The 24,063-nt window shown below is 44.1% G+C and overlaps 2 protein-coding genes across 6 annotated transcripts in view; one reads left to right on the forward strand and one right to left on the reverse strand.

Moving 5' to 3' along the window:
• RFXANK (regulatory factor X associated ankyrin containing protein) overlaps positions 1-12,794 on the reverse strand; it is a 28,508-nt gene extending 15,714 nt beyond the window's left edge. Inside the window, exons 1-3 of one of the 4 annotated variants that reach the window (XM_069962249.1) lie at positions 12,641-12,794; positions 1,525-1,653; positions 919-999 (exon numbers count right to left, since the gene is read on the reverse strand). In XM_069962249.1, coding sequence (XP_069818350.1) covers positions 919-999; positions 1,525-1,651 — 208 coding nt within the window. In that variant the 5' untranslated portion in view covers positions 1,652-1,653; positions 12,641-12,794. Of the gene's footprint in view, positions 1-918; positions 1,000-1,524; positions 1,654-12,636 lie in introns of all 4 variants that reach the window. The other 3 variants (XM_069962247.1, XM_069962245.1, XM_069962246.1) reach the window with 3 other exon arrangements.
• Positions 12,795-12,841: 47 nt separating this feature from the next.
• On the forward strand, positions 12,842-23,467 carry BORCS8 (BLOC-1 related complex subunit 8). 2 transcript variants are annotated; one of them, XM_069962251.1, is made up of 4 exons: positions 12,842-13,052; positions 17,679-17,791; positions 20,033-20,097; positions 21,142-23,467. In XM_069962251.1, the coding sequence occupies exons 2-4, from the start codon at positions 17,702-17,704 to the stop codon at positions 21,251-21,253; spliced, it is 267 nt and encodes an 88-aa protein (XP_069818352.1). In that variant the 5' UTR covers positions 12,842-13,052; positions 17,679-17,701; the 3' UTR covers positions 21,254-23,467. The 2 variants fall into 2 exon arrangements, with proteins under 2 accessions (XP_069818352.1, XP_069818351.1); XM_069962250.1 differs by having other exon boundaries at positions 12,842-13,102; positions 21,142-23,466.
• Positions 23,468-24,063: the final 596 nt, after the last annotated feature.

The following is a 24,063-nucleotide window of genomic DNA, read 5'->3' on the forward strand; positions in this document are numbered from 1 at the left end:
TGCATCTAAATGGCTCGTTAGTGGGCGTGGCGATAAGACCACGCCACGCGGCCCCACTCAGAGCTCCCCTACCCGGCCCAGGACGTACATTTACGTCCTGGGTCATGAAGATGTTATAAAATAATCTTGATATGTTGCAGTTTTCATTCTGTAAAGTCATCTGTACAGCATTGCAGCTACATGTGACACCAATAGATAGATAGCATCAATAGAACACAAGAGCAGCCCCCTGTGGAATGACCTCTTTACAGGTCACAGAGCATGCTCAGTAATGCTTCACTTTAATCTCAAGGGAACAGGTTCTGTCTATTGTCCGCTATGTCCATGAGGCTTGCTCTAAAACATTTCACTAAATGCTGTTAAAATCTGCCCAGGAACAATGGCAGCCCACAACCTTAGAGCTTGTCCTTCTTGGTGTTGCAATTGCAATGTTTAGAAGGAAAAGTCCTACTCCTAGGATATGGTGTTTGGCAACTCTGCAACGCAATTTGCAGTGTGTCACTTGGTTACTATGCCTGCTGGAGGCTTTTTACTAGGCCTCTATACCAGGCATAATGGTTCTGCTCATCAAGTCTGCCTGAGGAAGACTTTACTAGCTGAGCATCCATCTCACTGGTCAATGCTATGCAACAGTAATCTTTGCAAACCATACTCTACTAAGTTATAACAAATGACTAAACTATATCTACAGTACTAAAGAGATTGTCCAAGGTTAAAAAAAAAAAAAAAAAAACACCACACCACACCTGTCCCTTGGTTGCGTGTGGTATTATAATTAGGCTCTATTCACTTCAATAGAATGGAACTGCAAAACCACACCCAGACAAGAGTGGTGCTATTTCTGGAAAAAGAGCAGTCATGTTTTTCTAAGCCTAAATAACCTCTTACTGCAGAAAAAACATTAGATTTGTAACTCACAGTCCAGAGTTGCTGGTAATACAGATACCATGTTTCCTCGCTGTCTGTTGGTTAGAGTTGTGGAATACTTCAATGGGCCAACTGTGAAAATAAAAATCAGCATTCATTCATATCACAATAGCTAGACAGATTGGGTCTGACAAGTAGTGCTCAGAACATCTGTATTAATTACCTATGCATCCAGTAAATAAAAGTATGATGTTATATATACTTTTTTTCTTTTTACATGGGAGCCATTAGACAACATATGCATAATAATATATATTGAAAGCATCAGAGGTATAAGTTAGGAAACCCTTCTAAGGTTCCACGCACACGGAGCAAAAGTGGCAGAATTCAGCCAGCCTCCCTGTCATAATGATACTGTATGGGAGGCTTGAGAGCCTCCTCTCCCCGGGCTGAAGAATAACATGTTCATTCTTCAGTGCGGAGAAAGGAGGCGCGCAAGCCTCCCATAGACTGTCACTATAACAGGGAGGCTGGCGACATTCTCCGCCGCGCAATTCCGCCACTTTTGCTCTGTGTGCACGGAGCCTTTAATGTCTACCACCAATGTACACTACAGTGGGGATAGTTACTTTTATTATGATTTCATATTCACATTACCGTTTAACTGAGTGACCTCTTCCTCAATGTCTGAGCCATTCTGGGTTTCGGGATAAATATTTAAGATGACAATGCTCTGATCATCAATAGTGGGACAGACCGCGGTATCTGTAATATGGTCTCCCATTGCTGAAAGAGAAAAGATTTCACATTTTTTTTTTATATATGAGATTATTCCACATTATATTGCACAATTATAGAACAGCGCTTCCGCTTATAGTATTTTTATACTTTCAGGCTGCCGTCATACACTGCAGTGTTTGGGCCAAAACTAACAGTGCATTTAAAAGCAAAGGAAATATAGGTAGGACTTCCTGCTGTATGCGCTGAGCAATTCCACCTTTGGCTCAAGAACTGCAGTTTTAGGGTGCTTTTACACACACCAGATCCACTGCAGATTTCACGCTGTGGATTCGCAGCGAAATCTGCTGCGGATCCAGTGTCAGTGCATCCCTATGAGAATACATTTTCCTAGCGGGGTTGACATCCCGCTGCGTGTATGTAAGTTAACCCCCCCGGCGGTCAGAGCACACATCACCTGCTCTGTGCTCCGGCTAGCTTCAGGGCTCCCGGCGTCTGCTGGTCCTGCTCAGCCAATCAGTGCGCTGCCTCGCTGCATCCACTGATTGGCTAGGCTGGACGTCCTGCTGAGAACCCCCGAAGCAAGTCGGTGTGGGGAGGAGGTGATGTATGCTCCAGCCACCGGGGAGTTAACTTACATACATGCCACGGGATGTCCCTATGTATTCTCATAGGGATGCACTGACACTGGATCCGCAGCGGATTTCGCTGCGAATCCACTGCAGATCCAGTGTATCTGAAGACACCCTAAAAAATTTTTTTAAAAATGCCATGTGTTATAGCAGCCTTACAGACAAATCTAACTTCCAGATTTCTGTAATTACACGCGCAACCTAAAGGGGTTTTCTGCGAATGAAGTGTCTTTTTTTTTTCAGTGAGGACCTTGGGTGCTGAAAAAAAATGAAAAATGACACACACTCATCTGCCCCAATTTCCCAACCCTTTCCCAATCATCCTATTAATGCAGTGAACCATGTCAGCCAGTGACTGGCTAAGCAGGCATTTTGTACAAGGTTGGCACATCAAGACAATATGGTCATGTAGTCACCAAACTATAAAACAGTGGTCTGGAAAAAGTGTTGTATTTGTAATGTAAGTATATACAATAAAGTTTTGATATTTTTTTGCATGTTTGTGTTTGGAAAAAAAGTGGTTTGTTAAGGCATTAAAGGGGTAGTGTGATGCTTGACATTTATTCACTAAATAACACACATTACAAAGTTATACAACTTTGTAATGTGTGTTATTTAAGTGAATGGTCCCCTTTGCCGTGTTCCCCCCACCCCGGAAGTGTGATGCATTGTACTCACCGACCCCAGCCGCCATCTTGGGATGCAGTGATTATAATGCACAACACTTCCGGGGGTGGCGGGGAACACCGGGAAGGGGGGCAATCACTTAAATGACACACATTACAAAGTTGTATTACTTTGTAATGTGTGTTATTAAGTGAATAAATGTCGAGCACTGCACTACCCCTTTAAGCTCAGTTTATACAATCAGCACAAATCTGTCCAATATACACATGAAATCCACTTACAATCTGTCCCCTACTGTATTCTATGGGAAAGCTGCATGTCCATTCACATGCATCCGATACTGCTAATGGTTGTTGGCCCAAAAAATAGAAATGCACTTAAAAGGGGTGGAAATAGAGAAGTAGAGAACCTTAGTAGTGGGAAAGCATCCCAGGAGCAGCCACACTCTACTAGTAAGGTTATTGATGTTGAAGCCCTAATTTCCAAGTGAAATAACAAAGTTTTTTAAAATGTTTTTTCAATAGCAGATATGTATAAAAAGGTTTACATTTTGTTGCATAAAGATGATTGATAGTTGAGCACATCAGCTATGAAAGACTCAGGAAAAAAAGGGTTGCTGCACATAGGTTCTTTGCATATCCATGTATTTTAGGGATAGTATATGCACGCTTGTAGCAAACATTATAGATTACTACAGCTTGGATATACACTGCTTAAAGAAAATAAAGGGAACATTTAAATAACACATCCTAAATCTGAATGAAATATTCTTATTAAATACTTTGTTCTGTTGAATGTGCTAACAAACAAAATTCAAACAAAAATTATCAATGGAAATTAAATTTATTTACCAATGGAGGCCTGGATTTGGAGACACAAAATTAAAGTTGAAAAACACACTCAAGGCTGATCCAACTTTGATGTAATGTCCTTAAAACAAGCCAAAATGAGGCTCAGTATTGTGCATGACCTACAACGCCTGGGCATGCTCCTCATGAGGTGGCAGATGGTCTCCTGAGGGTACCCCTCTTAGACCTGAACTAAAGCATCTGCCAACTCCTGGACAGTTTGTGGTGCAACGTGACGTTGATTGATGGCGCAAGACATGATGTCCCAGATGTGCTCAATCGGATTGGCGTCTGGGGAACAGGCAGGCCAGTCCATAGCTTCAATGCCTTCATCTTGCAGGAATTGCTGACACACTCCAGCCACTTGAGGTCTAGCATTGTCCTGCATCAGGAGGAACCCAGGGCCAACTGCACTGTCATATGGTCTCACAAGGGGTCTGAGGATCCCATCTCAGTACCTGATGGCAGTCAGGCTACCTCTGGCAAGCACTTGGAGGAATGTGCAGCCCTCCAAAGAAATGCCACCATTACTGACCCACTGCAAAACTGGTCATACTCAAGGATAATGCAGGTAGCAGATCGCTCTCCATGGCGTCTCCATCGCTCTCCATGTCACGTCTGTCACATGTGCTCAGTGTGAACCTGCTTTCATCTGTGGATGTCGGGCCCTCGGTTTATAACCATTTGTGCACACACATGCACATTCGTGGGGTTGTTGCCCTCCTACAGTCTCCTCCACATCTCCTGGTGTACTGGCCTGTCTCCTGGTAGCGCCTCCAGCCTCTGGACACTACGCTGACAGACACAGCAAACCTTCTTGCTACACCTCACACTGATGTCCCATCCAGGATGAGCTGCACTACCTGAGCCACTTGTGTGGGTTGTAGAGTCAGCCAAAAAGCATAGGTACAGAGAAGTAATCTGTGGTCCCCACCTTTATTAAGTGTGTCTTGCTTATTGCCAATAATTTTCACCTGTTGTCTATTCCATTTGCACAACAGCATGTGAAATTGATTGTCAGTCAGTGTTGCTTCCTAATGCTAGGTTTACACAGAACGATAATTCGCCCGATCGTACGATTAACAATGTCGGAGTAACAATTTTTTTTCATAACGATCAGCGTTTAGACGGTACGATATATCGTATGGAAATTCATTTTGCGATCACTTAAAGCCTATCTCACACATTGGTTAAATCGGTGAACGACTGTTCACACGGAACAATCTGCTAATTTTTGGGAATTGATCAACGACAATTTGAGAACTTGTTGAAAGATCAAAATGAGCGATTTCTTGCTCGTCGTTTGATCGTTCGCTGCGTTTACACGTACGATTATCATTCGAATTTGATCGTTATCCTGCGAATTTGCATGATAATCGTTCCGTGTAAACGCAGCATAAGTGGACAGTTTGATTTCACAGAAGTTTGATTTACTTGGAGTTATACTATATTACAGTAGTGCCTTGGATTACGAGCTTAATTTGTTCTGGCTTGTAATCCAAATCCACTCTTAAACCAAAGCAAATTTTCCCATAAGAAATTATTGAAATGCAGACAATTGGTTCCACACCTCAAAAATAATGAATTTATTATTCTAAATAACATGTAGAACACATGAAACAAACATTTAGAAACAGCTGAATATTTCATATAATAGGTTACTGTACAGTATACTGTGATCACATGGGTTGGCGTGCCTTCCTTCCAGGCTTGATTTATCATTATTTATGCCCGCTTGCAGGCCTTTTTGTTATATACAAATATACAGCTCCTGTAAGCAGATGTAGATTTGTTGCACAGAGCCTGCACCAGGTACTGGCCCGGTCGGGTTTACTAAGGAGGTGGGCTTTATTTAAGACCAGCATCTTTATAACTAGGCACCCCTAGTTTTTATAGTGGTTATAAAAAATACAGTTTTAGAAAAAATTAATTCCTGTTTTGAATATCTATTGACTACACATATAGATAGATCACTCTCAGGGTAAAAAACAAACCTATTCCAGGTTAAATTAATACAATTTCTGGAAAGATACGATGAGGATGACTGATTGAAATCTTCAGAATAGCAGTGGCCTATTACTAAATCTTAATAGGAGATCCATTAATTGAGACAGGCTGCTTGCCATAAAGATGGGAATTCTTCCCCTCATGAAGTTGTCCACAAAAGTATCTCCTACCTGTGCATAAGAGGCCAGGTTGACTTTGGAATCAATGAAAGCTGTTTGTTTCCCCCACTGGTGTGTCAGGGCTCTCATAGTCCTGCTCAAGAATTGTGTATAAATTGTCCATAAAGTTTCTCTAGCTCGGCCTCGGGCTAACTCTCCTCCAGTTATCTGTACCCCTCTGTAGGTAAGCAGATTGGGCATCAGCATAAAGGCCTTATGAATTAGTGAAGGGGACTGGATTTGTTATCCACAGAGGAGGTCACCTGGTCTTCCAGTACTTGCTGCCCATCTCTCAATGTCAGTAGCACCCTGGGAGCCACCGATAATACCACAGGCACAGACTTTGATGGCAACAGCCACTGCCATTAGGATGACAAAGTACTTTGTGTAGTTGAGGTAATGTGATCCTAAAGGATGCTGCTTACCATTAACAGTTCTTACAAAGTTAACACATAAAAAAATGCACAAAATCTTCTGGACTGGAGTTGTGAGGAGCATGTGCCACTTGATTTAGGCTGCATTCCCATGTTCCTAACGGAACACTGGAAACGGAATGCCAGTACCGGAGTCCCCCCGTGCCCGGACAGCATCTGTAATTAGATGCTGGGAGTTGGGGAACTGTATTCATAAGAGCTACGCTGTGATGAAGCAGTGGCGCGGTGCTGTTACGACAGCGCGGCGCTTATGAATACATTTCCCAGACTCCCAGCATCTAATTACAGATGCTGTTCGGGCACGGGGGACTCTGGTACTGGCCTTCCATGTCCGTGTTCCGTAGGAATGCAGCCTTACAATTCCAGGAACAATTGATTTACCAGCCCTAATGCAATCGATGCATAACTCTCGCTAGTGGCCAAGAATCTGAAAAAGAAAGAAAAGGAAAACTAAATTTACAAGCCCCTGCTGACCATGGTCACCAACAAAATTACACTGGTAAAGATTATCAAGATGGATTTTTTTTTTCAGTAGTTCTATGATCTTTCACTGGCAGCAGGATACGCTGTAAAAATCCTGCTATCATGCTCTCCCTGTGCAGGCACACCACAGACAGAATTCTCCTGGCAGCGCCACTTGATACAATGCTATCAACAGCGCTGTTGGATTAATTCTGTCCCCAGCGTACACCTGCACAGGGAATGCAAGGCAGCAGAGTTTGGACAGCATACCCTGCCACCAGCGAAAGATTAGTTACACTTCAGCGTAATGAGCAACTACCTAGTTACATAGATGGACCTTCCCATCACAGTGTCTTCCCTGCAATGGTGCTCTTCCTGGAGGGAGAAAAAATTGTCAAATGCTTTTGTCAGCATCTATCAAAAGTTTAAATATTTTCCAGGAAATCTGAGAAGAACAACAAAATAATTACACTCCACAACAAACTCCATAACTACAAACAATAAGTAAATAATATAACATACTGATGACAGGTACATACCTGAGACATTGTTCAATGACGTACATCATAAATAAGAATCTTATATAATATTATCATAAGGATCTGCGGTTCGGATCTCCTCATCTTAAAGGGGTTATCCAGCTCTACAAAAACATGGCCACTTTTCCCCCTACTGTTGTCTCCAGCTCAGGTGTGGTTTGCAATTAAGCTCCATTTACTTCAATGGAACAGAGTTTCTAAACCCCACCCAAACTGGAGACAACAGTAGAGGGAAAGTGGCCATGTTTTTGTAGCGCTGGATAACCCCTTTAATCCTTCACTCTGTGGTAGTAAAGGTCCCCTGCTTCTGGAAATTACCATTTTCTGTCCAAAAATCGTACAGCTATGCTCTACAAGCCTTGTAGGTTCAGCATGGCACATGGAGGAGCATGGATAATGTTTTCATGGTGATGCAGTGGTAGCTACTACAGATAAGAGGATCCATCGGAACCCCAGCGTGCATCATTTGAATACCGAAGGCTGCAGAAGTTGGATGCAGCCCTAGGGAATCCTGGAAAACATTTAGGGAGGCATTTATTAAGTCCGGCGTTTTTTACGCCGGACGTAAAAATGCCCCCGCAGCTCCGGCGCTACGGAGATTTATGTAGAGGCGGACTGCCTCTACATAAATCCCGTGCGCCGTTGCGCACCGCCGAAAACCTACGCCAGCTGAGGACTGGAGTAGGTTTTCGGCGTACATTTTGGCGGAACGGATGATAAATCGCGTGGACTCTGAGTCCGCGCCCTCTGTTCCGCCCACTCTCCGCCCCTTTTCCGCCCCCTGGCGTACTCGGCGGAAAGTGCCGATTTGCGAATATTTTATTCGCAAATCCGCCATTTTTGCTTAAAAAAAGACGCAAATCGGCACTTTCCGCCGAAAATCATCCATTCGCCGGATGATACATGTGGCCCTTAGGGTACAAACACACACAGCTTATACGCTGCATATTTACTGCTGCGATACGCAGCAGATATGCAGCAGATACGCAGCAGATTAGATCTAAATAACTGAACACAGTATCAAATCTGCTGCGTATCTGCTGCGTGTTTGTACCCTTATACAACTTATGGCTGTATCCATGTTTTCCACAAAGTCTTAGGGCAGCATCCAACTTCTGCAGCCACCAGTAATCAAATGACGCACGCTGGGGTTCGGATGTACCTGAGCGTGCTAGAGATTCGCTCATCTCTAGTGCTAGCACGACCTCCAGGAGGTGTAGCGCCAAAATCTCTACACAATTTATGTTACTAATTATAAATTTAGAGCCCAACTCTACAGAAGAAAAAAAAAGGCGGCTTTTGGGGAAGATTTCCCTTACATACATTTAGAATTTTTTTTACTTAAGCAGGGATTGATATTAATAAAAACTTTCTGCAGTGGACTGCAATCAATCAAGAGAAGTGTGCAGTGTATGTTGGCTTAAACATCGTACCGTATTGCCAAACATGGAGGTTCTCAGATACACAACATTCCTCTAGGTCTGTGTTCTCAGACTGTATCTATCCACCTGCTACAGAACTACAACTCCCATGATGGGAGTTGTAGTTTAATGATGGCTGAAGGGCCAGCAGCTGGGGTGCTGGGAAGAATGGTAACTGGTTCACACTGAGGAATAGGAGCCAGTTCACACTGAGTAAACACAGCGTAATTCCACGGCGGAGCTCTCCGCCGCGCTCAGTGTGCTGCTTTGAGAGAATGGGAGAGCGTGCGCTCGTCCGCTTCCTCTACTCTCCGCTCAAAGAATTAACATGTGATTTCTTTTGAGCGGAGGCAGCGGACAAGCGCGTGCCCTCTCTTTCACTCAAAGCAGCACACTGAGCGCGGCGGAATTTTTCCGCACAATTGCGTCTGGGTGAGGAATTAAAGAGCAACACGCTCTTATTTCAGCTTGAAATTTCTCCCGTAAAATATGTACAGAGCAATGTCCTATTGTGTTCAATGGGATTTCTGCTCTGTTGTTCACACTGCAGAATTTCCTAGCAGAATTTTCTGCCGCTGATCCACTTTCTGCATATAGGGGTATGTGCACACTGAGGAAAAGGCGAGGAATTAGGTGAGGAATTGAAGAGGAATTTAAGCTTGAAATTCCTCCTGTAAAATATGTACAGAGCAATGTCTCATTGTGTTCAATGGGTTTTCTGCTCTGTTGTTCACACTGCAGAATTTCCAAGCAAAATATACCAAAAGAACACTGAATGAGCATAAATTCCTTAATTCAAAAATATTCCTTTATTAATAAAAATATAAAGTGAAGATGTCATACATAAAAAATGAGGGAAAAGGTGATGACAGTACAAAAAACCAGGGGATACAGAAACAACTATGGGTCAAAAGACTATTTGTGTAGATGTATTCCATATACAAAGGGCGCAAATAAGTTAATATAATAAATACCAAAATCCCAATAAGTCTATCATACAAGGTGCATCAATACACATTATAACTCATTCTCTAGACACAAATGGGATCTGTAAACATAACACACATAAATTTGCCACCAGCCCGAAAGAAATTACTGTGAGATGTTTAAAAATGCAGATTAACCAGTCTTACCCATATTGCTGTTCCCCTGGCACACCCCGACGCGCGTTTCGCAGATGACCACTTTATCAAGGGGCATCAAGGGGCCCCTTGATAAAGTGGTCATCTGCGAAACGCGCGTCGGGGTGTGCCAGGGGAACAGAAATATGGGTAAGACTGGTTAATCTGCATTTTTAAACATCTCACAGTAATTTCTTTCGGGCTGGTGGCAAATTTATGTGTGTTATGTTTACAGATCCCATTTGTGTCTAGAGAATGAGTTATAATGTGTATTGATGCACCTTGTATGATAGACTTATTGGGATTTTGGTATTTATTATATTAACTTATTTGCGCCCTTTGTATATGGAATACATCTACACAAATAGTCTTTTGACCCATAGTTGTTTCTGTATCCCCTGGTTTTTTGTACTGTCATCACCTTTTCCCTCATTTTTTATCTATGACATCTTCACTTTATATTTTTATTAATAAAGGAATATTTTTGAATTAAGGAATTTATGCTCATTCAGTGTTCTTTTGGTATATTTTGGTAGTGTATTGAGTTTTCCTTGTAATATTGGTACTGATTGATATGCAGGATATATTGTTTTGCACATGCGACTTATTTAGTATTTACCTGCAAATTGGAATTATTTTTTGTATTAAGAATTTCCAAGCAGAATTTTCTGCTGTAGATCTGCTAGAGGAATCCTATAGAAGTCAATGGGAGGCTTAAATTCTGCTTGAATTCTGCCTGAAAACTTTCTGCTTCAATTCCTTGAGAATTGCTCAGTGTGCACATACCCTAAAGAAGTGACATGTCAATTATTTGGGCAGGTTCTGCTAGAGAAATCCTATAGAAGTCAATGGGGGCTTAAATTCTGCTTGTATTCTACTCAAATTCTGCTGCTATTATGCCAGAGCTAAATAGGCGAAGAATTTCAAGCAGAAAACTTTCCTCTACAATTCCTCAGTGTAAACCCACCCTCATGCACACTGAGCAAAAGACGAGGAATTGAAGAGGAAAGATTTCTGCATGAAATTCCTGTTCTGGCAGAATAGGAGCAGAAGAGAAGCTGAATTTGAGCAGATTTCAAGCAGAATGTAAGTGGAATTTAAGCTGAATTTTAAGCAGAATTCAAGCCCCATTGACTTCTATAGGGTTCCTCTAGCAGAATCCACCCAAAGAAGTGACATGTCACTTCTTTGAGGCAGAAAGCAGATCTGGGGCAGAAAATTCTGCTCGGACATTCTGCAGTGTGAATAACAGAGTGGAAATCCCATTGAACACAATAGGACATTGCTCTGTTCATTCTTTTACGGGAGGAATTTCAAGCAGAATTTAAGAGCAGATTCCTCTTCAATTCCTCGTCTTTTGCTCGGTGTGCATGAGCCCTTAAAGATAACACTCCTCTTCTTTATCTTTGCTTTTCTCCTCTCTTCTTGCCCTTGTTGTATTGCCTTTGTGCTCTTTGTACACTGGCTATATCCGAATGGCCTGCCAAGGGCACTCTGCTTTTCCGTACTTATCTTTATAAAAATTATAGCACCTAAGGGTGCTTTGGTTTGCATATTTCTACAGTGCTGACGCGTAGCTATAGTGTGTTACATTATTCGTTTTACTCTGTTTCATATGTTATGGAACACATGATGTGCTATGTATCAAGGTTGTACTCTATGCCTTTGTAACGTACCTTCTGTTCACTGATTTGAGTTGTCAAGTTTATTTGCTGGCTTTCTGCTAATAAATTCTGAGTAAACATAAAGATAACACTCCTCTTTCTTAAGACCCTATTACACGGAACGATTATCGGCCGTATTCGTCCGATAATCGTCCCGTGGAGTTGACAGCAACGATCAGCCGACATCGTTCATGTCAGCTGATTGTTGCAGTCGTTTGGCTTCCAACATGTTGAAAACCAAATGACTGATATAGCAGCGATCTGCTGCCGGCGCTCCATGGAATAGGAGCGTCGGCAGCAGACGCTGCTGTATCCTATGGGCTGCCCGGACGATCAGCGATCACCCGGGCAGCCCCCCCGCGGCCCCTCCCACACTTACCCGCTCGCTGCTGCCGTGTGGAATAGCGGCAGCAGCGAGTGGTGAACGAGGAGTAAACAAGCGCTAAAAGCGCTCGTTTGCTCCTGTCAGTAGCCCGTGGAATAGGGCCCTATTTACATGAGGCTTCAGGTCTCCTCCACCTGTATATGTACACCTCCCCCGGTGTATACCACAGTGTACTCACAGTGTGGCCGTACACTTTAACGGACCAAACATAGTATATGTGACTACATTCAGTTTGCTTCACAAGCTTCTATATTTTACTTGTAGACAATAAAACGTAGTCTACCGTGTCTTTATACCCTATGAGGCGGCGTTCACACTTACGCTTCCATAACATAAAAACATACATTAAAAGATGCCAAAAAAATGCTGTATGTCACACCACAGAATCCATTTCCCATTGGCCTATACTGCAACATATACTTTTCTGTTAGGCACCAACTAGATGACTTATATACAGCAAAAGGAAACAATCTAAAACAAAGACAAAAACTACATATATACAGTGGGGATCCATCTGTCACAGAGTAGGTGTATGCTGCAGGGCGAGAACTCTGTGGTACAGCCTGACATATACCAGAAGGTGGGGGGGACCTGAAACGTGATGTGAACGGGGCCTCACAATGATGGTATGGCTGATAACAGAGAACAATAGAACGAATCCAACCACATAGACATGCAGCTGAGCGGCAATGCCCCATATATAATGAGGGAAATCCCAACAATAATCCCATACCAACCACCCGTGTATTGGAGCGGTCAGCGTCCGTCTTATCCCGGCTCTTAAAGACGCAGCTCCCTCCTGATGGGCAGCATGGCAAGAGTTAAACCAGCCAGATCCGCGCGCGCACACTTCCTGGTTCGGATGTGAGGCGCCTTCTGATTGGACGGCAGCACGCGGCCTCTGATTGGCCGATAATACAGTCCCGCTCGCTATTCGCTATAGTTTAGTTAGATGTATCGTTTTCCTGGACAAGCTGTGGTGATGTAGTGTAGCGACCTGCTGGGATCAGTGGTGTCCCTGCAACAAGTGGAGTGCTGGGGGCGCGCAGCTCTCAGAGCCGGAACTGTAAACCTTGTTGTGTCCGGACTGCAATTGGGGACGGACCAGTGGTGCGCCGGCCGGGAGCAGCTATCATTAGATCTGCCCGGGTGAGCGCTGGTCATGGAGGAGCAGGAGATGCAGATAAAGGTTAAGAAAGGTATATGGGGGAGATTTATAGGGGGAATCTGGATCCACCACCCTGCCGCAAACCTTCTGCAAGTCCCAAGCCGCCCAGGTGGGAGCCACAGATGAAATGCCCAGGGCGGGCTGCACGGCTGTGTGTAGGTGTAACGGGCATCCTTGTCTAGTAGGCTGGGGCCCCCTTTTCTATCGGCTCCTACAAGCACCATCGTTGGTTGGACCTTGCAGCACACTGGATAAGGATCTGTGACCCATAATCCTTTACAACATCATAGAAAACGTCACATCACTGGGGTCATGTACCTTTTATGGCCAGACTTACACCACCATGTACCTGATATGGCCAGACTTACACCACCATGTACCTGATATGGCCAGACTTACACCACCATGTACCTGATATGGCCAGACTTACACCACCATGTACCTGATATGTCTATACGGCCAGACTTACACCACCATGTACCTGATATGTCTATACGGCCAGACTTACACCACCATGTACCTGATATGGCCAGACTTACACCACCATGTACCTGATATGGCCAGACTTACACCACCATGTACCTTTTATGGCCAGACTTACACCACCATGTACCTGATATGGCCAGACTTACACCACCATGTACCTGATATGGCCAGACTTACACCACCATGTACCTGATATGTCTAAACTTACACCACCATGTACCTGATATGGCCAGACTTACACCACCATGTACCTGATATGGCCAGACTTACACCACCATGTACCTGATATGGCCAGACTTACACCGCCATGTACCTGATATGGCCAGACTTACACCGCCATGTACCTGATATGGCCAGACTTACACCACCATGTACCTGATATGGCCAGACTTACTCCACCATGTACCTGATATGGCCAGACTTACACCACCATGTACCTGATATGGCCAGACTTACACCACCATGTACCTGATATGTCTAAACTTACACCACCATGTACCTGATATGGCCAGACTTACACCGCCATGTACCTGATATGGCCAGACTTACACCGCCATGTACCTGATGTGGCCAGACTTTCACCGCCATGTACCTGATATGGCCAGACTTTCACCGCCATGTACCTGATATGGCCAGACTTTCACTGCCATGTACCTGATATGGCCAGACTTACATGTGCATGATATGTCTATTATGGCCATACTTAGGGTCCTATTCCACGGGCCGATGGGGGCCCGATCAACGATGTAAACGAGCGCCGATCTGCTAGATCGGCGCTCGTTTACTGGGCCTATTCCACGGCCCCGATCGTTAAGTGAGGGCTGCAGGGACATAGTTATCGATGTTCTTGCACCATACATTACCTGTCCGGGCTGCAGGTCTTCTCCCGTGGTCCTGCGCGCAGCAGCTTCGGTGCGGGGCTGTCTGAACTGACAGACCGCTCAGCCAATCACTGTCCGGGACCGCCGCTCTGAAGCTGCTGCGCGCGGGACCCCGGGAGAAGGAGAAGACCTGCAGCCCGGATAGGTAATGTATGATGCTGCTAAAATCGTCGGTCGCCGCCGCACATTGCTATTCCACCGTAGCGATGCGCGGGTGGCGAACGATGATTTTAGGTCTGAACCTAAATGAACGATCAGCCGATGACACGATCATCGGCTGATCATTCTCTCTATTCCACGGAGCAATAATCGGCCGAATTGGGCCGTTTCGGATGATTATCACTCCGATTCGCTCCGTGGAATAGGCCCCTTACACCACCACGTGCATGATATGTCCATTATGGCCGTACTTACAGCACCATTTTCTACGTTCTGTGATGAACAGGGTCCCGCAGTAAGTGAGCACCAGTAATTGTGGTGTTTTGTGACGGTGGAGTAGAGCTGGGCGATATGGCCAAAAAATAAAATCTCGATTTTTTTAAAAAATTTTGGACGATTCTCGATTTAAATCTCGATTTTTTTTTTTTTTTTTTCCTTTTTGCTAAATAAACAGAATAGTTTTGTCCTTGCAGCATCAGATACTATTTTAATGACATTTGAGACAACTGTATTGCTTCTCACTGTAACAGTGCTCCCCTGTAGTAGACAAGCCCCCTGTGTGCCATTCTGGGCCCCCATATAGTATAGGAGATCTTCTTTGTGTGTTTAGTAGTGGAGGTATAGTGGATAAGGGGTGTAGTAGTAGTAGTACAGGTAAAGATGAGGGGTGTAGTAGTACAGGTATAGATGAGGGGTGTAGTAGTAGTAGTACAGGTATAGATGAGGGGTGTAGTAGTACAGGTATAGATGAGGGGTGTAGTAGTAGTAGTACAGGTATAGATGAGGGGTGTAGTAGTAGTAGTACAGGTATAGATGAGGGGTGTAGTAGTAGTAGTACAGGTATAGATGAGGGGTGTAGTAGTAGTAGTACAGGTATAGATGAGGGGTGTAGTAGTAGTAGTACAGGTATAGATGAGGGGTGTAGTAGTAGTACAGGTATAGATGAGGGGTGTAGTAGTAGTACAGGTATAGATGAGGGGTGTAGTAGTAGTACAGGTATAGATGAGGGGTGTAGTAGTAGTACAGGTATAGATGAGGGGTGTAGTAGTAGTACAGGTATAGATGAGGGGTGTAGTAGTAGTACAGGTATAGATGAGGGGTGTAGTAGTAGTACAGGTATAGATGAGGGGTGTAGTAGTAGTACAGGTATAGATGAGGGGTGTAGTAGTAGTACAGGTATAGATGAGGGGTGTAGTAGTAGTACAGGTATAGATGAGGGGTGTAGTAGTAGTACAGGTATAGATGAGGGGTGTAGTAGTAGTACAGGTATAGATGAGGGGTGTAGTAGTAGTACAGGTATAGATGAGGGGTGTAGTAGTAGTACAGGTATAGATGCGGGGTGTAGTAGTAGTACAGGTATAGATGAGGGGTGTAGTAGTAGTACAGGTATAGATGAGGGGTGTAGTAGTAGTACAGGTATAGATGAGGGGTGTAGTAGTAGTACAGGTATAGATGAGGGGTGTAGTAGTAGTACAGGTATAGATGAGGGGTGTAGTAGTAGTACAGGTATAGATGAGGGGTGTAGTAGTAGTAGTACAGGTATAGATGAGGGGTGTAGTAGTAGTAGTACAGGTATAGATGAGGGGTGTAGTAGTAGTACAGGTATAGATGAGGGGTGTAGTAGTAGTACAGGTATAGATGAGGGGTGTAGTAGTACAGGTATAGATGAGGGGTGTAGTAGTAGTAGTACAGGTATAGATGAGGGGTGTAGTAGTAGTAGTACAGGTATAGATGAGGGGTGTAGTAGTAGTAGTACAGGTATAGATGAGGGGTGTAGTAGTAGTAGTACAGGTATAGATGAGGGGTGTAGTAGTAGTACAGGTATAGATGAGGGGTGTAGTAGTAGTAGTACAGGTATAGATGAGGGGTGTAGTAGTAGTAGTACAGGTATAGATGGGCAGCTAGGGGGGGATGGAGGGGGACTGGGGGTGACGGAGGGGGACTGGGGGTGACGGAGGGCGACTGGGGGGTGACGGAGGGCGACTGGGGGGTGACGGAGGGCGACTGGGGGGTGACGGAGGGCGACTGGGGGGTGACGGAGGGCGACTGGGGGGTGACGGAGGGGGACTGGGGGGTGACGGAGGGGGACTGGGGGGTGACGGAGGGGGACTGGGGGGTGACGGAGGGGGACTGGGGGGTGACGGAGGGGGACTGGGGGGTGACGGAGGGGGACTGGGGGGTGACGGAGGGCGACTGGGGGTGACGGAGGGCGACTGGGGGAGATGGAGGGGGGCTGGGGAAGCTGGGAATGATTGGAAAAAGGAGTACACATAGCCCTCCTCCCCTCACCCCGGCCACACATGCAGGTCCCGGTCTCTGCAAGAGGCTGCAGGGACCGTAGTGGTGATAGCGTCGCTGCCATTACTGGAGCTGTACAGCGGGATCAGGGGTGAAGATCCTGCTGTACAGCTCCAGTAATGGCAGCGACGCTATCACCACTACAGTCCCTGCAACCTCCTGCAGAGACCGGGACCTGCATGTGTGGCCGGTAGGGGAACGGAACGCTATGTGTACAGCTGGGGAAGGTCGGTCGCGGCTCTGGGGGACTGCCGACCGACCTGCACCTCGCCGCACTTCCCGCCCGCCCGGCACCTCCACGCAGCGCCGCCCCCTCACTTCCCGCCGGCCGTAACCTGCACCTCATGCCCGGCCGGCACCTCCACGCAGTGCTGCCCGCCCTCCATCTCCCGCCCGGCACCTGCACCTCCCGTCCGCCCGCCCGACTGACTCTCCGCGCTTCTCTGCCCGCAATGATTTTTTGTGAAAATCGAATTTACGATTTTCACAAAAAATCAAATCGTTTCTAACCTTCTGGGCGAATTAATCGAATTAATTCGATTAATCGCCCAGCCCTACGGTGGAGTATTAATTTTGAATGAAATATTTTTTGTCCTATTAATCTAAGGCCTTTCTTTAAAAAAAGTGATAAGATGTAAGGTGTTCTAGTGGTGATAAAAAAAAATAGGACACACACACCTAGGGAACAGCAGCTCATCGGTGACATTTTTCTTAATTCTGTCCTGTTGTGTCTATTTCTGTATTTGTATCCGAGTGTATAGAAAGTCTTTTGTTTTCTTCTAGTAACGGATAAGTTTACTGAGAGCATGTATGTCCTCGCCAATGAGCCTTCTGTGGCTTTATATAGGCTTCAAGAACATGTCCGCCGGTCTCTTCCAGAACTGGCTCAGCACAAGGTGGGTAGCGTAACTCAGGATTGTAAGATTGTGTATGTGTGTTTGCTTTGCACCTGAGAGTGCAGTATTTCAGATTAGTCATATTTTACTTGATTCTAGGAAATCTCCTTTAGGGTGCCTTCACACCTAACGACTCGCAGCGTTAATAACGCTGAGAGTCGGCTAGGTCCTGGCAGATCACTGTCATTACATACACGCAGTGGTCTGAACGACCGCTGTGTGTATGTAAATCTGCCGGCCACTTTACCCCTTCTGATGCCGCCCGCCTCCTGCTCCGCTCTGTATACATTACCTGTCCTGCTCTCCCGCCTGGCCAATCAGTGGCTGCGGCTGGGCAGGTGTGAAGGCACCCTTAGGTAGAGCTTAGCCACCTGTGTTCTTCATTGTTGACTGCTGATTGTTGAGGTCATCTGTACTAGGAAACAGCTATAATTATTAAAGGGGTAGTGTCACAAAGAAAACTAGGTCTATACTGATGCATTATTTTAAATGAAACATATCTTAAATTTACAAACATTTCTTAAAATATATAATTTGAGAGGTATTGACTCACTAATCCCCCATGTGTTGCTTAGTTTTGATAACCTGTTGCCCTTGGTTTAAGTGAGAGTCACCCCCTTTTTGCATTCTGACTTCTCTACACAGGTGTAAATGGTAAATTAAGCAGTTTTCATACCTTATTTTATATAATACGTCATGGTGCTTGTTCAAGTAAAAAGTGATCTTTTATCATCTGCAGATTGTGCCCCGTTCCCTCGTTGCCCATTGATGTGGGCTGACCTAAAGGGGGTGGGGCCTAGACCTTTAGGCCAGCCTGTTCCAATGGTCGATGAGGGAGTGGGGCCTATGTGCCTATTACGCTATGAGGGGCGGGGCTAAGTGGCGTTGTTGCCGTGAAGCTGCGCCCAATCTGCAGTTGATAAGATCAATTTTTACTTGAACAAGCAGCATGATGTATGATATAAAATAAGTGTGAAAACTGCTAAATTTACTCATTACACCTGTGTAGAGAAGTCAGAATGCAAAAAAGGGGGAGACAGTGTTACTTTAAGGCCCACCAGGCTCCACTAGGTTCAGTTGCAGTCACCTGATGTGTTCCATTTAGTACTAACAGTTGGATTTTACTTTACATGCAAATAGGAGGGTTGTGGGAAAGTGTCTGCACTCTTGAATAATAACAGCAGGGTCACAGTTCAGAGAGGGAATTAGGAAGTAATCAGATGCATAGAGAAGTTCCTTACATTACAACTCCAAACAACCTAGGGAGGCCATGACCTAGCTTGGCAAGTTTGCATTTCAGTCTTTTCCCACCTGTAATTCACTGCAGTACACCCAAAGAAGAGTTATTAGACCTTGCAACATTTCAGTTCTCATTTCCAGTTAGCATTTCAGCAGGCATTTGTCAGGCTTGAGAGAGGCTAGAATACCGGAAACATTGGGAAGTGTAATAAAGAGAACTCTACTTGGATGAAATGATGACAAAAGCCTTTGAATAAAGCTTAGTGAGCTGTATATCTAGTCTTTTCACTTAATGTTTCCTGTAGGTTATTCCATAATATTCTGAAACTTTCACCCATTCAATTGCAATGCAGCAAATTTGGCAAAATGTCCACCATATTGAGCATGCTGCAGGTTTTCTAATTTTCCCCTGTATGCACCTGGAGTTTTATATGCATTGTATAGTTAGTTGCAGACTTTTAGTGCAGTTAAAAAAAAAATGTAAATCATCTGTCGCTAATCTGTGCCATGGCACTTGGCATTTTTCATTACTGTGGCATGAAGTATAATTTAGAGCGAAACTGACAGGAAGTTAGAACACTGTAACTGCTGTTCCATTCCTACTGACATTGGGGAAGAAGGTAGTTTTCTTACCTTAATTCTCGGTGCCATTTTCCTTCAATCCTCCGTTTTGTTACTATGTTAATAGGGTGGTATTATAGTTCTTGGTGCACCAATCTGTAAATACTAAATATCTAATTTAACGTTCTTTGCTTTGTGACACCCCCTCTTTAATCACCGATCTGCTCACCTCATGAATATTCATCCAGTGCACCATAGTGCCTAATAAACACATTATTTATTAATAAAACATAAAATTGAACCTACTTCCTCAGCACCTCCTGCTCTATGGGAATGTAACAGTAGGTTAGAGTCTTCTTACCTGCTGTTAGTTTCCCTTTAGGTTGCTTGCAATTTAATATTCATTGCTACTGTGAAACAGCTGCTCTTTTCTTTGTGTAGGCAGATATGCAGAACTGGGAAGAACAAAGTCAGGGGTCTGTATACACCGTGGAGTATGCATGCAGGTACGTGTTCCAGGTTTTTTTTACTTTTTATTCTAACATTGAATATTTGTATGTGTCAGTCAGTGAGTACTTTGTATCTGTCCTCATCTTACTATCCTTTTCCATTTTAAAAAATTGAGCGCCATGACATAACATTAAAGGAGAAGTCTGGCCGTTTTGAAAATCCGGCAGGGGGGGGAAATTGGTTGCATGTACTAATTTACCTCTCCCTGTGCCCGCGGTGAGCAGTGGGACCGACCTCTGGAACCCTGCCGGCAGGGGTCCTGCCCCAGTCACTTACTGGCTAAGCGGCCAGTCCATCAGCCGGGTTGTGACATGTCTGCGCTGGAGTGCCTGACCCTGTTGTTCACCGCGGTCACGGGGAGAGGTAGGTTTGTACTTGTTATCAAATTCTCCCCTACTGGCTGCTGAATTTTCAAAAAAGCAGGACTTCTCCTTTAAGTGCTTTGAAAATCAAATATTTACATGTAGTTTATTAAGGCTTTGTTCATTGTGGTATCCCATTAATTTCCCCCCCCCCCCCACGAGACCCTTATACTTACCCCGTGCATGAAGTCCCGCTCCTGGACCCGCTCCCATTACAGAGATATCGCCATCGGAAGCCCATCGCGCGCTCATCAGAGATGGGCTTCCGATGGCTATATCTCTGCAACGGGAGTGGGTCCGGGAGCGGGACGGGGTAAGTATAAGGGTCTCCACCGGGGGGGGGGGGGGGGTGAGCCGGGCTCTGCCCTGGCACGGGGGGAGGGCAGGTTCCCTGTATAATAGTTTCACCTACACTGTCAGCTGGCTACATATGGGACTAACTCCAGGATAATAATTTCAGCAATTCCGCTGTCTTAAGGATGCTTATTTGCATAAACAGCACTGGCTACCCAACAAATGTTCAGTAACAATGTGTCCCCTACTATATTACACATTGTACCGTATGACATTCGATTTCATGATACATGCACTTTAAACTTTTTTTTTTTTTACAGCAAAGAATTGAAAAAAAATGTGGATATGTCCAATAACCTTTTCATTTATTATCTCTTTGCCCAGTGCTGTTAGAAGTATGACATTTAGCAGTGTGCATTTCAAGAGCATTGAAGGCCTCCTGAAACAAGCTATTAATCTAAAGCATCAGCTAAATGCTATCCAGAGCCGCAGGTAGCACACAGGGACAGTCTGAGTGTCACTCCTGCTGCCTTCCTGCACAGAATCGGAGGACTACCAGAATATTCCTCTTGCTCCCTTAATGCATGTGTTTGGGACTTTATCAAGGTGCAGTAATGGGTTGTATGTTTATGTGAAAAATTTACATTTTTACATTACATTTACAATTTTTTTGTATGACTCTTGTTTCTTCCATACTAATTATTGTATATAGATTTTTGTTTTATTTGATTTAGCTACCACACATGTTGAAATAATTATACAATATTTGCTTATGAGTAAAAGACAATATGTCATTGTACATAATTAAATGGATACTTTCTCCTAGAAAAAGCGCAAGGCATGTGCATAGACCTGTGTCTAATATTTCAGGTCATAACTATTAAAATAAATGTAACAGCTGCAGTACTGCATGCAACCTCTGGATAAGTTGTGGCGCTGTTTCTCGAAGAAGGCAACCTGTTCCTATTCCTGTGCAATGCCTTTGAAGTTTTATCCAAGATTTAAAAACAAAAACATAGCTGCTTTCCTTGAAAACATCATAACACCTGTCCTCAGGTTGTGTGTGGTATTACAACTAGGCTACATGGAGCTGAGCTGCAATACCACACACACTTAAGGACCAGTTGTGGTGCTATTTCTAGAAGAAAGCAGCTATATTTTTTTCCAATCCTGGTTAACCCCTTTAAAGAGGAAGTCCTGTGAAATTGAAAAAAGGGAGAAAGCCAGGGGGAGGGGGGGTGGAGAAAAAAAGAAAACAATGCATTCTTACTAGAGATAAGCGAACAGAGTTCGGGTTCGAGTCCATCTGAACGTTCGGTATTTGATTAGCGCTGGCTGCTGAACTTGGATAAAGCTCTAAGGTTGTCTGGAAAACATGGATACAGCCAATGACTATATCCATGTTTTCCACATAGCCTTAGGGGTTTATCCAACTTCAGCAGCCACCGCTAATCAAATGCCGAAAGTTCGGGTTCGGATCGACTCGAGCATGTTCAAGGTTCGCTCATCTCTAATTCTTACCCTTCCCTGTGCCCTGTAGCATTGCTGCCGGGTCCCCTTGACAGCCGCCGGAGACAATTAAGAGTACTTTGAATATTATTTTTCCGCATCTCCCTTATTTTAAAATTTCACAGGACTTCTCCTTTAAAGGGGTGTTCTCAGCTCAACTAATGAAGCTAAATTTGAACGGCTTGGGAAGTTAAATACTTTTGCAAATACATTTATTTAGCAATCTTGCCTCCTCCTAATGTGCTGCTTTTTCCCTCTAATTGTTGTCAACGGGTTGCGTAAGTTACAGACCCCCACTTTGCTTTAAAAACAGTAGTCTGACAGGGTTTATATATAGATATAGTATACACATCTATATAAGTATATATACACTGTTTCCTATACATTTACATTACATATATATATATATATATACATACACACCAGCCAGACCACTGTTTTTGGAGCAGAGAGGGGTTGGTAACCTAGACAATCTACTCTCAACAATAAGAGAAACAGATTGCTGAACTCAGGGAGACCAGCCAAACGACAACACTGCCGGCTGCTAGTGAAAGCACTCAATGCAGTGAAGTCCTAGGTGCATTGCCCCCTGGGAAACATGAATATGCAAAAGTAGAGCCCGTGGAGCCCCACAGGCTCTACTTTTGCATACTCTCAACAATGGGAAGGAAAGAGCAGCATGTCAGGAGAAGGAGTGGTATATTATGGGATTCCTCTGCCACGTGTTGCCTATGGATGTTTAGGTTAGGGTCTCACAGCAGTGTGGTAACAGTTTTGTTTAATTGTTTTTTTGTTTTTTGATAATCGTAGTGTCTGCCCCCTCTTTCCCCCTTCTGTGTGTTAGAAAACCAAAGCCTCTATAAAGGAGCACCTCCTGCTCTGTCAGACCCCAATGTGTCCATGCATCACATCATAAAAATGGCCTACATTGTTAAAAAAAAAAAAAGGTGTTATCCAAGTATCCCCACCCCCCCCCCCCCCCCCCCACCCCTTTTTGGGACCCTTTGGAACATTGGTCATTTCTGGTTGCATAACGTTATAAGATTTTATGATTTTTAGCTAAAAGTTAAAACAACACATTTGTATGACCTTATGAAATGTTTTCGGCTCATTCAAATAAAGTACATTTTATTTTTAAAATTTGCCTGTGTGTGGAACATTTCCCTTGACTTACATAACTAAGTGCTGATGGTAAATAAAACAGTAATGCATAAAACAATGTACAATATCATTCTTTCTCCTTTTTTGTTTTGCACTAAATTGTTGTCCCTCAGGCAGCTTAAAGGTTGGTTTTTGTCATCTTGGTACTACAGCTTTATTAGACTTTATTTGTTCAACTAACTATATTATCCTAGTACGTCCGTATTAGGCTAGTGTGAACCCAGCCTAATATGGGCGGGTGGATAACGGGAGGAATTTACGGACATGAAAAATACTGAATATGTACATAAGGCCTTGAGGCTCTGTTTCCACACTGTAACAAAAATATCAAAATATGGTCATCATTTGAAGTGGATTTTTTTTTTTTTTTTAAAGTTCCTTTGCAAAGAATTGCAAAAAAAGGTGGTAAACAATGAGCATGTTCATTATTTAAACGGTCATAATAAATTACCACTGTCGTTCTCCACTGTGTGCACTGCCATCCAATTTCCTATTGACTTCTGTTGAGCGCATTATTATATTGAAACTTTAGTTGTATTTTAACTTAAAAAAAAATGGTGTGAACCCAGCCTTAATGTTACATGTAGTGCCAACTGCAGTGAACACCTATGTAAATTGATGTACAGACATTCAAAG

Source organism: Dendropsophus ebraccatus, chromosome 3 (genome assembly GCF_027789765.1).
Source record: "Dendropsophus ebraccatus isolate aDenEbr1 chromosome 3, aDenEbr1.pat, whole genome shotgun sequence".
Taxonomy (NCBI): domain Eukaryota; kingdom Metazoa; phylum Chordata; class Amphibia; order Anura; family Hylidae; genus Dendropsophus; species Dendropsophus ebraccatus.

Coding starts and splice junctions, on each gene's coding strand:
- BORCS8 (XM_069962250.1), top strand. CDS start 13,066: ATGGAGGAGCAGGAGATGCAGATAAAGGTTAAGAAAG. Junction 13,103..17,678: donor GCAGATAAAGGTTAAGAAAG/GTATATGGGGGA, acceptor GTTTTCTTCTAG/TAACGGATAAGTTTACTGAG. Junction 20,098..21,141: donor ACCGTGGAGTATGCATGCAG/GTACGTGTTCCA, acceptor CTCTTTGCCCAG/TGCTGTTAGAAGTATGACAT.